Genomic DNA, 14,068 nt, shown 5'->3' with positions numbered 1-14,068 from the left:
GTAAAGCCATATCTTCATTTTAAACCAGTTTATACTCATATATTCTAGCAAAGGGGACCATGTCCACAGAGCAACATCCATTCTGCCAAGACGGATTCTAGCCACACAGCTGCTCTCTATACCATGTCTGTTTCATCAGCAACATCCCCAGTACCAGAAGAGTTTGTATCCACAGCCAAGACTTTGTATTAAAAAGGTTTAGAAATTATTTACCAATCCAGACCTCTCCAAGCACCTCACATGAGCAATGAAAACCAACATGGTGTGTCCATGGTAGAGGGGAAGGAAAGGTCTTCATGTGTCAATCACGTTGAGATTTTCCTCTTGGTTAAAAAAATAATTCAATGTCAGGAAGGGAACATGTGTCTGCTCAGAAGTGTGGGGAGCTGGAGAATCCCTGTGATTTCATCCCTTGCCACCCCTTTCTTGGTTCAGCAGCGATGAGAAGCTCCCAGAAAGCATCAGTTGTTTGTTTCCCCCTCTTCCTCATCAAAGGACTGCACCCCAGAGGAGGTGACATCTGAGACTTTGCGGCTCAGTGCAGCATGTTCCATCTCCTCTCGAGGAGACAGAGATTCCAGGTCCCGGCACACTGCATCATCCTCCTCTGGAGACGGCTTCTTGTTTAGGAGAGGAGCCTTCTCCAGCTGTGGGTTCCCTTCATCCTCAATGTGGTCCTCCATGGACTCTGCCCCACACTGAGCAGTCTGCAGGGGCCACACGTGGACCAGCCCTGTGCTCTGGATGAAGTTCTGCTCCTGCCGCTGTTGCTGCAGCTGCTGCTGCTGGAGAAGGCTGCTCTGGATCAAAATGCTTTCCTGAAGGTTTGTCTGGGATTCATCAAAATTCTGGCCTAAGTAGGAGGCAGTTGCTGGGGAAGCAATGAGGGACTGGTCACTGGTCTCCCAGGCATCGGATGAACCTAAGCAATACATGCCCTGTGAGACGTAGGAATGAGGCCAACTATCATACTGCGTCTGGGCCATATGCTCTGCAAGTGAGGGAGAGAAAGAACACAGTTAGACACTTTGTCTAAGCCAAGCTGGCTTATACAGGTAGCTTATGTGCCTGTGCATGACACTGTATTGTACGGGGTAGATAAATCCTTTAGAGGAGAGGAAAAGTCACTTCTAGGCAGTAGGCAGATGAACTTGGTTATACCCACAATTGACTGCAAGAACTGGCAGCTTTCCACAGTTGTGCCCAAAAAAGGCAAAGGAACTGGACTTTGGAGCCTCCCTATTAATATTAGATTCCTTGGACAGCTCCACAAATAGGTGATGCCTCTGCTATATCCGAATCACAACAATTGAGGCTACAGAATAAAACAGAGTAGAGCGAAACAGGGCAATATGAAAACAAGAGGAGGGAAGGGGTGTTCAAGACCAGCAAGAGGCACCAGAGCTCACCTTGGCTCTCCATTAGTTCTTGATAGTTCTCAGAGTAGTTGCCTGCTGGGTTCTCCTGGTTTGAGTTTACACTCACATCCTCCCCATCCATGGAGGACCAGGCCATGAGCGTTGCCTCAGAGATAGCAAACTGTTCCATCACTCCTGTGCCAAAGGAGACAGGGAGGGGAAGCAGGGATGTGTGAAAGCCTCTACTTCTCATCACACTCTTTAATCTCATCTCTTCACACTGTCCCACTCAGCATGTCCCATCCTACCTCAGCAACACCCATCACCCACAATTGGCCCTCACCCTCTCCACCTCTGCATTCCATTGGCAATACCCCAACCACAGCCTCTCTCCTTCAGCCATGTGAACTATCCACAGGCTCTAGACTCCTACACTTTGGTCTCTCAAGGTTTCTGCACTGGGAGATCCCAACCAACCCAACCCACATGCCAAGAAGTTAGTGCTACCTGCAAGGAACCGAGCTTCCTTTTCCCCATCACTCAGGTCTGAGTAGGCATCAGCGTCTTTGCGTGCTGTCTCATGCGTGTGCTGCTGCTGCTGGCTGCTACCTTTGCCCCAGCCTTGCCATTCAATCATGTGAGCCACCCGGCCTTGGCCCATAGCTGTTGGCTTTGTGACATGGTCCTTCATGCTGCGAGATATCCCTAAGGGGCCAGACGTTAGAAAACAAGCAGGGGCTATTACACAGCTCCAGGGATGTCTGCCACACATGGAAGTGGAGTTTCTCCCCTCCTTTCCTGACAGGGTTCATGCCTGGGGTTGGGGTCTCCCACCTTTCACTGAATCACTCTCCATCTTTCCTTAGAAGGAGGGAAAAGGGAAACCCCAAATATGAAAGACAATTTCCTTCCTTGCCTAGAATCCATTTAGGACAGATTTGGGCATGAAGGATGAAGCCTGGAAGTGAACAAACTGAGAAATAAAACATGGGGTTAATCCCAAGGCTGTTTGAGGGTAAGCAATTGAAGATGTCTGAGCTGGGGTTCATGGTGCAAAGCTGACAGGAATCAGACAAAGCTGCTCTTTGAAAGGGCAACAACTAAGAGATTTCTGTATCTAGGACCATAGCAAGGGATATTCCTCTAAGGCCTCAAAAAGGCAAGACTCAGAAAGGAGCAGGTGGGAGAGCAACAGAGGGATATGTGAAGAAGCACAAAGGCTGCCAAGGATAAACCCACATTTTGAGGACCTCACCAGAGAAAGATGATTTAGCCAAAGCCCCAATCCCATAAGCATTAGAGTTGCGCTTCAGTTTGGGAAGGATGGAGGTCGTATCTTCCATGGAGAGCTGAAAAGAGAGAGAATAAGGAAAATTACGTACAGAAAGGAGAAGAGGAACCAAATTTAAGTGAGAAATAAGTACAAGGACTCCAGAAGGTAAGGGGAAGATGTGGAGGAGAAGCAAGAAATAGGCAAAAGAACAAAAGAAGGGAAGGAAAAATTAGAGACTGTTTAAGCAGGACTGGATATTGCATTGGGACTGAGTGAGGCAAGGTCAGTGGGAGATGCAGAAGCAGTCAGTGAGGAGCTTCCTTTGGCTGCTGCCAGTCCTCTATAGACATGCTGCACTGTTCCCAACTCTGTTAAAGATGTGAGATGTGGCTGAGGGATAATTCAGGGAACTTAAACTGGGGAGCTGACACTGTGATAGTCATGACACAGTAATGCATCATACTAGACATATTAATTTTTATGTTACTTTGGGGTTTTATTTCTTCTCATATGATCTTATACAATTAATGTGACTGTAGGAGCAATGCGTCCTGTTTTGAGCACCTACAACTACCTGTAAAGAAATGAGGTCTACAGCTCTGCTTAATTCCCTTTACTCTCTTCTCTATGTTCATCCTCAGTCCCTGAATAACAAGGATAGGAAACTATTGGGACAGGCAGCATTTGCAAACATCATCATAAAACACAATCCCTCACCAGGTTTCTTCAGAGATGCCAGGCATTGCACATAAAGAGTTGCTCTGGAAACTGAGTGTAAATGCAGCAGCTAAGGCACCCCTTAACTTTGAAGCTAGGAATGTCTGTGTGTAACGTGTGAGCTTAAGAGCTCAGGAAGCAGGGGAAGAACAGTAAAAGGTGAGAACACAGCCCTGTTCCATGGTACATTTCCTTTAGGGATGAAGCTGGTCATTCCTGCTTGGGCACTGCTGTTCAGAATCCACCCATTGCAGAACGTATCTACCACTATGAGGGTGGAGAGTTGTGACACAAACACAGGAATGAAGGGGAATGAAGAAAAATCATAAACCAGCTTTGATACCAAGAAAGAGCTATGAAATCACACCGAGAAAGAGCTACATTATGGGAGCTGACTTTGTGTACCTTGTTTTCACCTCATCAGTAAGGAAAAACTGACAAATTTCTTCTAGTTGGTGCATACACCATTCTTTTCCTGCACAAAACTGTTTCTCCAAGCAAAAGATCCCAAGCCATAAGTGCCACAAGGAAAGAGATGTCAGTAGGCCGAGGGATAGTTACGAACATGGGATTCCTTGATATTCAGTGTCACAAGTGCTTGCAAACCACAGAGAACCAGAAAATGACAGCCATGACTACCAAAAATGGAGCTTCTAATCCTGCCTTTCCAAGAGTAAAAAACGATCAAGCTAGTTTATGTTTTCTCCTGAGCATAACAAATAGTTTGGTGGCATTAAGACACATGATTTCACTTTTCAGATGGTGCTTTTACATTAGTGAAAATGAATCACATAAAGTCATATTTTCTTTCATGGCATAGGTATTAAGAGCAAAATATGTGTTATTTAAATGTTTGCTTGTTTCTTCTTCTGCTTGCTCACCAGAGTTAGCTGGTAATGAGCATCTCCTTCAGGGGACATTAAGAATTCTTTTACAGTTGAAAATGAGGGATGCTTTTCTCCCCACATCCTGGAGAAGATCAAATGATGCTTTAAGCAAAGAGCCCTGATTCTTTTAAACATGCTGGACAGACCCCATTTTTATCTATTAGTGCCCCTAAATCTCAAAGATAAACCTACAAAATGACACACGTTAGTCCCAAAGAGGACCAAGGCAATCTCATAGTCACCTGCAGACCTAAATGCCTTCCAGACAGCAAAAGACCCAGAGGATAACAAGAATTCATCACCATTCTCCAAGTTCCAGACAATTCCCTGAATTTCAGTGGCTCTTAAGGTCTTTTCCAACCCTGACTATGATTCTATGTTTCCATGCTGCTCTCCACTGTACCCAATGGCAGACAAATCCTGGTCTTCCTATGGCTAGAAAAGTGAACAGTAGTGTGGCATGTACTCACATTGATACCATCCCAGGAAAAATCTGTCCGTGTTTGCTAAAGAAAGCACAGAATGAGATCATGTTAATGTAACAAACAAGTTGCAAACATCAAGATGCATCACTTTGAGGCTGACACAAGGAGGAGCTAAACCACCTGTGTATTTTGAGTATAATACAGGAAGTTACAGGCTTACTTCTGATGGCATTATTTTCTCTTGTATTTCGGTTTGTCCATCCTGACACATTTTCCCTACACAGACTAGATCCATTTCATCTATCAGTCATTACAGCACCAATTCATAGTGCATTTCCTTCAGCTGGGAGGCTCTCAGCATCTTGGCTTTGGGGATGTGGATGCTCAGGAACATTTAGATTAATCAGCTACACCTATGGTACACACTCACATTAAATGTTCACTGAGGTATAGTTTATGTTCATTGATTCCCAGATTTGCATTTGATTAGACTGAATTTTCCATACAAGGTTGAGCCAAGGAATAATAAGGAAACAAAAATATCTATACATTAGCATTTTGAAAAGTTTTACAAATTGTGTGTTATTTGCTCATGCTATTTGCGAATGTCATTTGTGATTCCTCAAATACTATGTGCTTAGAATAGGTTTGACCTTTTTATTCATCATGATTGCATACCCTGAGCCTTACAGAGCTGAAAATTCAGGTATCTGACATTGAAGAAGCTGCAGTAATTCAGAACAGCAAATGAATCAGCCCTTGAGATGCTGTGTGGTAAATCAGTTGGCAGCGAGTTACTAGGGGGTGCATCCCTAAAATCAGAATGGATACAACTGTGTTTCTTCAGCAGACTTTAGCTGTACTGAGGAAGCTGGGGCAGACATTGTGCTGGACATTTCAATGAAGCCTTTATTCAAGGACTGCAGACCTACAGGCTTGTCAGACCTGCCACAGTTTTCCCATGTTCTGTTCCACTTCAGCTGTGAGTGGTTAAAAGCACTTTCATTTGCACATTCTTACTGTGGATATTGTGAAGGGAGTGACTCAACTCTATTCAGTGCCAGCCAAACTGCACGGATATGAAAGTCTGATCCTTGAGTGCATGGTGGTGCTCTGGTCCTCCCCCAGGCTGCCCCAGTAATGCACAACACCCATTTCTGAGCTCAGAAAGAACTGAAACTTCCCAGTCCCCATGGGTAACTGGGAGTGGGACAGGCTCTCACCTCAGTGGAAGCTCGATGGAAGCTGCTGCCATGCAGTGAACTGGTGCTGTCCATATTGATTTGGTCCACATCTTTCAGTCCTTTCCAGTCCACTGCAATCACCTCGTTTCCTGTGGGAACACATCTAGTCAGGTTTCTGAATGATGCTACAACTTGTTCTAGAAGTCTTAAGCCAGCTCAGCATACAGGAGAACCACTGAGTTTTAGTCCACAAGAGCCTTAAACTGAACCTTCTGATTTTAATCAGGCTACCTGTACATCATCAACTGTTATATTTCACTCAGTTACCTCCATATCATCCAGCATCTGAAGGGGGACTATAAGGATGCTGCAGAGGGTTTCTTCATTAGGGACTGTAGTGATAGGACAAGGGGTAATGGGTTAAAACTTAAACAGGGGAAGTTTAGATTGGATATAAGGAAGAAGTTCTTTACTGTAAGGGTGCTGAGGCACTGGAATGGGTTGCCCAGGGAAGCTGTGAATGCTTCATCCCTGGTGGTGTTCAGGGCCAGGTTGGATGAAGCCTTTGGTGACATGGTTTAGTGTGAGGTGTCCCTGCCCATGGCAGGGGGGTTGGAAGTGGATGATCTTAAGGTCCTTTCCAACCCTAACTGTTCTATGATTCTATATGAAGACCTGTCATTTGTGTTTTTCTCAAGCATAACATATGTTTGGCTACAGCTCCTCAGAAAGAAAAAATCTAGTCCTGATGTGTGACTGAGAAAGAACCAACTCCTTTGATATTCCTTTGATATTCTATTCCAGTATTAAACCATCATCACTTAAGAAGGCATTTCTCCTTTATAATTTGTATTGGTCTGATACCAGCTTAGGGCTGCTGGTGCCCTTGCTTTGCTGTTCTCAGCAAGATTAAAGACCTTTTTAATACCCACCATTACATTTCAGGGAAGTTATTCATATGCTTGTTTTAGTTCTTGACAAACTAAACAGAGATCATCAGATTTCTTAGTGTTGAGCACTTTTCCAGTCCCCTTAAAAATCTATCTCTCTTTTTGAAAGACATCTCAAATGTTTCAGTTCTTTAAAACGTGGACATAAAAGCATATACAGCAAACCTAAAACCAGTTACTTACTGCTGCTCTTCAAATTAACCCATTGTGCCATAACCTCACAGGAGAGTCCCACATTCAGCTGTTTGTTCACTCAGATCCCTAAGCACTTTGCACAGCTTTCCAGGATTGTCACCCATGCAAAAGCAGAGTCTGTGCCATTTGATTTTACATGTGTTTTAATACAAATTAAAGTAATAATACTATGAAATGTATTTATTACTGATTTTCTGCAGCTGAAATTACCTAGGCAAGGGAAGGGAATGAGTAATTTGTGATCTTGTGTGCACTATAGTTATAAAGACATTGTTGAATGGTCTAAACAGTTCCACGGGGAGTAAGAAAGAACTAAATATACTGGGAGAAAATAACTAATAGATGTTTTTAAATGCAGTGATATCTGCCGAGGCATTAACACCACCACACACTGTGGTTAAAAAGAAGATGTCTGGATTTTAATTGGCATTGGGCCTGGGGCAATGTTACTTCCTCTTACTGAAAGTTGGATAAAGGTTAGCAGTTAGGAACAGCAAAAGCAACTACATGGAGCCTGGTGCTCAATACATGCAACTTGAAAGGCCCAAAGTCTGTCGATTCATTAACCCACAGACATGAAAGATCAAGTTCTGCTCTGACACATGGAAGGAAAAAACCCACAAAAATCAGAAGTATGGGCAGTGAAGCTGGAGAAGAGAAACTGAAGGCAGAACATTATATTTTAGTACTGTTTTTATTCAACCTCTTTCTTCAATTAGCATGTTGTGTTTTCTGCTTTTGCAACTGTACATTTCTTCTCCAATACAATTTCCTTTCTCAGCCAACTTCCATTCCAGCTTCATGACTATTCCATTTGTAATTCCATCACCAATCAGCTCTTAGAAAACAGTATTTGCCCTTCTCCACATAGAGCTGATAAGCACTTTGAAACATGAGAGGGTCATAAAGCTGATTTTAAAGTGGGATTTTTACAAACAATTGCTATTGAATTTGTCATTGAAATGGTCTGAAATGAGATGATACAAGTTTTCGTGGCATTGTTTCTATACTGTGTGTATAGGAAGGATACAGAGGGCTTCCCTTTTCCTTGGACTTCTTAAAGATTTCTTGATTGATTGAAAAAGAAGAAGTATTATTTGTTTGGGTCTTCTTTAACATCACAAATTCCACTCTTGCTTTGGAAAGCTCAGTAGATGACTGAAGAAGATGTAGGAAGCTAATTACATGAAGCAGTGAGAGAAAATCAAAGCAGCTGAAATATATTAAGCAGCTCTACTTGCAAATCAGGCTTGCTTTGTATTTTTAACACAAATCTGATAAAAAAGCTCTGACAAACACCCATCAGAAAAGGATGTCTCCATCACAAGTGAAGCAATGTTCCAGCTCCAGTCCTCTAAGCCTTTTGGGGAAGAAATGTCATCCCTTTTTCTGTTACAATACTCTGATGGTAAAAATTAAGATTTATTATAAAGTTTGGCCTTTTTAAATAATAAAGATTAAAAGCATTTAAAGAGGAAAAAAGGTGGGTGAAAGAAAATATCTTTTCCCCTACTTTCTTACTAGTATCATAACTTCTTACTCTCAGATAACAGAAAATGTGGGTACTAAGCATTCCCAAGTAATGACCATTTTGATGAATGCTGGAAACATCCAAGAAATCATCTGGATGACTGCATCCACCTTGCTGATCAAAAACTATTACTTTTTTCCTTCTTCAGTAGTTCATTTTGCCACATACTTTAATTTATCATGAAGACCCAGATTTTCTTGGACTGATTTCTTTGCATGTCTGCAATGACAGGAAATTCACCTTGTTTTGAAATACACATTATTTAACCTAAGCAAGTCCATTCTCTTTGGGTTTCCTTTTGGAATTTTCTCCATTTCTATTACCTCTGTGTATTTGTTGATACTATATTTTGTACCTCTGCCCATAGTTTGTTCATTTAACAAGGTACATGCTTGAACCAGGCATCTGCATCTATACAGGATGCTTTAATAATCTATTTTGTTGTAATTTACATGCTGGATGCTAAACATCTCTAATTTATCTTCTCTCTATTGCTCCACACTATGTAGACGAATACAACTTTAGGGTCTTAAATTCTAGTTTTAACTTCTTGACATGATGCTGGCGAAGGTGTACACCATATACCAAACATGTATTTTGTCAACTGCTTTCTGATGTGTCATGCCAATCAAGAAACATGCTAATGAAACAATTAATTTCCAACACCACTGTTAGCAAACTTTCTTGTTTCTCAAGGTTCACTTTCCAGCACAGAGTAGAAACATGATCATTCGATACTGGTAGCCAATGTTAATGTTGGTAAAGATCAATATTTAGAGTAAATGGTTCAATTATTCTTTTGCATTCCCTTCTTTTCCCTAAAGGACTAAGAAAACAACAAATGTAATTGCAGTAATTATGATCGGTCTTTACATTGTTCTTTCCCCGATATCAATTTTCATGAATCTTGTGGGAGTACAGCATCTTTGTCAAGCACAGCATCACCATGTCCTGTCAAATGTTGTTGAAATACAAGCGTTGAAGCTGCTAGAAAGGGCTGATGGATGGATAGCATAATCATAGAAACCCTTCCCTCCCTGAATGCTTTACAGATCCATTCAAAGCCAGCCAAAAGGTCAACAGCAAGGAAAGGAATAAATCTGTCAGGCAAACTGTCTCTGAGGTGAACCTCAGATGGAAGCATTCAAATTCTTCCAGGTAAAGGTGAGAAATGAATTAACCTGAGTTATTCACATAACTGTGTAAGTGTTCTAGCTTGTGTTGCATAAGGAGATTAGTTATCTGCTGCTGGCACCTACCAACAGAATCGCTTGTGGAAGATGAACAGAAAAGAAGTCTGTTTTCATGGGTAAGATAGGTCTGAACAGTTTGCTGCTCAAGGCAGAGAAATGGTCTTCTCCAGATGAATATCTTAGAATCATAGAATAGTTAGGGTTGGAAAGGACCTTGAGATCATCCAGTTCCAGTCCCCCTGCCATGGACAGGGACACCTCACACTAAACCATATCACCCAAGGATCTGTTCAACCTGGCTTTGAACACTGCCAGGGATGGAGTATTCACAGTTTCTTTAACAGTTCTGATCAAGAATGAAAATGCCTACAGCTCTGAGATGTCTGTAAGGTTAGGGATCAAATGGGCATCTCTCGGGACCTTTGCTTTGGATTTGGGTAATCTAAACTCTTTGCCAGACCATTCTGCCTCTTCTTGCAGGTAGGTCCCTTTTTAGAGCTGTTTAGGAAACACTTTCAAGCCAATACTAAAGGCTACTGCACACCATGTCCATATAACTAAAAGGATGTGAACAGAAAATCTAATGTTAGACACAGGCAGTTCTGTTCTGAGAAGCAATCCTGTCATTTAATCTAAGGAGATACTGTAAAATGAAACACATCAAATTAATACAATTAAAACAAGAAAAAATCAAAGCCCTGTCTCATTTGCAGAACAAGAATCAGCCATCATGAACAGCATCGATGGATTTATCCTCATTCTTCACTGCTTCTCTGAAGTGCAAGGAATGTGTCTCCAGGGGCTTCATTCAGCACAGTAAGTATGAAAATGTCAGTATGAACCAAGGCCCTTTTTTTGCTGGCCTATAGCTAACAGTACAGAAGTAATAATGCATCAGGTTATGTCATATGTTGATCTCCATTTGTGTTTAATCTCTGTGGCCAGCACGTCACATGGGCACTGTCCTAGAGCATAAGAATACTGTGAGTTGTGACACCTATGTCCCATAGTTTCCTCTCTACCATCTCTAGTGTTTCCAGTCAGGAAGAAAAATGTTAGGATTGGAACTTTGTTCATTAATTCTATTTCCTAAAGAAGAACTATCCCAAATACTCCTTGGGATTCAACCGGCAGATCACACTGCACCTTTCTCAACCCCAGGGACCCTTCTGCTCCCCCTCTGTAGTGTGGGCAACCCATTGTCAAGGTGGTATCAACAGGCCAAGGCAATTCACTGCCGCACCATTGGGCCAACCACCATCCCCCAGCCAGCAGCACAAGTTGGAGGAAGAAGTGGGACAAGAGCCTACTCAAAACACCAGCACATGATTCACACAGAGCAACCCATCAGTTCCAGACTTTGCCTAGTTTCAGATCCAGCTCCTTCGTGAGATGTATCATGGTATTTGCTTTATCCAAACACTGTTTGCATCCTTGCGAAGGATACTGCTCCTCACACTGATACGGAGCAGAGGCACAAAAGAGGAAGGACTTTGTGTGCAAGCCCACTTCTGTTTGGATAACATTTATTTCTCCATTTGCCTATGGCTGACCAGAACTCACCGGAGCCCTTCCTACTGTGGCTGAGATCCCAAAGACTCCCTGCCATACGGGACCTCTGCAAAGGGAGGGACTGCTGCATGGTATTTCTCCTCAGCACAGATTACTGTCATGAACTCTCCTCCTCCTGGTCCCCCAACCAGGAGAAAGGGTTTAACAGAATGGATAATGGCTATTTTGTGGGGCCCCTGAAAGGATTCAGTTTCAGCTTCATGGGGTTACTTCAGTAGTACTGAAGTACTGTACTGTTACTCTGCAGTACAACTGCAGAGTGCTTGTTCAAGCTCAGCAGGGTCCTCTTGGCTTCAAAAGTGGAGGGAATCAGAGCTGCCCTATTCCAGCCATTGCTACTCCAATCACCATGGAGTCCTTCCTCTGTATTGTCTATTAGGGTGTAATGGGCCTGCTGCTCACAGAACTAAAGTTGTGTGTAGTCATGTGGGTTTAATTCCACTGACATGCCTCTTCTCCCTCTGGTACCAAGAAGACCTGAGACACATGAGTCAACCAAGACGCCTATGTAGCATCTTCCTCTGATCAAGTCAACTGAGTCAAGAGGTCTTATCGCATCTTTGGAAATGGTTGATAAGCAACCTCCCACCAGGAAGGCAGTGCCTCCTGCTTGGAGAGCCTACCTCTGTGCTAACAGCCACTTTCTGGCTACTAAATGGGCTAAGAGGGAGGTCAAGGTGCCTGAATAGCTGCAGAGGTGGTCAGAAATGATGCAGCAACTTTTCCTTCAAGGAGGATTATGATCATGAACAACCAATGAGTGCTGACTCAATGCTTCAATACTGCATCAACAACCTAGTGCAACATTGACCAGCCCCCAAGAGAAAATACTGGATTTGGGGGTGGTCTTTTATGATTTGGACAATCCAGCCAGGATTGTGCTGGCATGTGCCTTCCCCACCATTGCTGAGCTGTCTGCCATTCTACACTAATGATCCAAGAGGTCTCTTCCAACACTTCCTTGAACTACAGGTGTTTCACAAGGCCCTCCTCAGAACCTGGAAGCTCTCTGAAGCATTCAAGTCCCTGGTGATCACCAGCAAGGGGAAATCTCCCTGTTGAGCCTCAGCTGAACAAAACTCACCTCCAAATGCAGGCAGAAACCTCATCGCTGAAATGGAAGGATCATCCATGCAGCATCTCTAAAACTGGGGACCACTGGGTCTACGATCAGTGAGTCTCAATCAACCCCACACTGCTCACCTCAGGCAAGTCCCATAGGAAGGTAGTCTCCTCCAGCACCTAGCTCCAAGGATATGTCTCTAAGGCCTCAACCTGTGACTCCCCTGCCCAGTTCACACACCACTTCAGTAAGCTTTGAACAACCAGATGACCCCCCTTGAGAACACTTGTAAGAAGAGTATGAAGATGTATGAAGACTATGCAGATATTCAGAAGTAGATAGTATATAGTAGGAAGATGTAGATAGTATGAAGAAGAATGTGTAGATATTCATGCATTGATTGCTCAAGTTCTTCCCCCTTACACCCAGTCACGATGTATGGTTGTAGGGACACCCATTTTCAGGAGAGGATGAGGAACCCTGATGGCCAGTTTCCACTCTGAACTAATTCAATGGACAACTGTGAATATAAGCTGGAAAAATCTTCCATCAAGCAGAGGCACATGTTTGCTCACAGGACACCCTGACTCATGTCTCTTATGCAATGAGAGGGAGACTGGCATCTCTGTATATCAAGTATGCCAGTCTTCTGACTCCTCCAGAATTCATCATCAAGATTCTGGCTGCACTTCTCACATCTTTACTTGCACAGTTCCCATCCCAGGACCTACTAAATTATGGGCCCTCTTTATCAAGTACCTCGTTTCTCACCTCCAGCTCTAAGAAGAAGAAAACCCAAGATCCCAGCAACTAGCAATGCTATTTCTATTCCCTTGTTCTGAGCAGGGCATCACTAGGCAGCCTCTACCAGCCCATGGATACCATGGAAATACAGGGGTGCTCTGCTAACTGTTCCTCTCTGGTTCACTGTTGTCCTGGGCTTAGCCTGTTAGTCTTTACCCTGTTCTCTTTTATTTTTCTCCTTCTTCTCCACTATAACCCACTCCATCTAAATGACTTTCTCCCTGGTTTCTTCGATCTCTCCTTTTGGGAGTTAGTGGGAAAGCAGGCATTTAGTGTTTGTTTTGGATAGATATCATCTTGTCCCTAAAGTGGGAGGGGATGTGTAAGAAAGAGTATAAGAGCAGGGTAAACAGTACTGATACTTTCACAGAATACTTATCCTTGGTTTCTCCTCAAGTAAATCCTGAGACAGGGATTTCACCTCTGTATTTAGTAACCTTTAAAGGTGTTTTCTTCTATTCCTCTGTTCACTTTTTAAACTAAAGAAAACTTTTAGTACCCATAGCATCCTATGTCAAAGAGCTCCACAATTTAACTCTGCGTTACATGAAGAAGCACTGAGTTTTGCCACTTGCTAGTTTCATTTGAGAGCTAGATTCTGTTTTGAAATAGGTAGTGTGAAATATTCCCCCCTCTTTGTTTCCTCTGTGCGGCTCATATCACAGAGAAAATACATGACTTTATGGATGTCCGTCATAACTTCCCCTAATCAATCTCTTTTCCATACTTGAGAAATCCCTATCCATTTAAATGGTTCCTCACATAAATCACACCATGCCTTTGCTGCCCTTTTCTGAATCTTTTCCAGTTCGATTGTGTCCTTTCTGAAATGTGAATGGACAATCAAGGGCAACACGTTATATTCAAAATAAAGGCATAGTATGGATTTATGCACAGTATAATGTTGTTTCTCATT

At 42.9% G+C, this 14,068-nt stretch overlaps 1 protein-coding gene across 1 annotated transcript in view; it reads right to left on the bottom strand.

Annotated features, from left to right (window-relative positions):
• Positions 1–165: 165 nt before the first annotated feature.
• Positions 166–14,068, bottom strand: part of FAM131B (family with sequence similarity 131 member B) — a 23,066-nt gene continuing 9,163 nt past the window's right edge. Inside the window, exons 2-7 of the mRNA XM_031045220.2 lie at positions 5,884–5,993; positions 4,706–4,741; positions 2,614–2,707; positions 1,866–2,063; positions 1,410–1,553; positions 166–991 (exon numbers count right to left, since the gene is read on the bottom strand). Of these exons, the coding sequence (XP_030901080.1) occupies positions 462–991; positions 1,410–1,553; positions 1,866–2,063; positions 2,614–2,707; positions 4,706–4,741; positions 5,884–5,993 (1,112 nt within the window). The 3' untranslated portion in view covers positions 166–461. The remainder of the gene's footprint in view (positions 992–1,409; positions 1,554–1,865; positions 2,064–2,613; positions 2,708–4,705; positions 4,742–5,883; positions 5,994–14,068) is intronic.

Source organism: Melopsittacus undulatus, chromosome 2, assembly GCF_012275295.1.
Source record: "Melopsittacus undulatus isolate bMelUnd1 chromosome 2, bMelUnd1.mat.Z, whole genome shotgun sequence".
Taxonomy (NCBI): Eukaryota; Metazoa; Chordata; class Aves; order Psittaciformes; family Psittaculidae; genus Melopsittacus; species Melopsittacus undulatus.
This window is presented reverse-complemented; position numbering and strand designations above follow the sequence as displayed.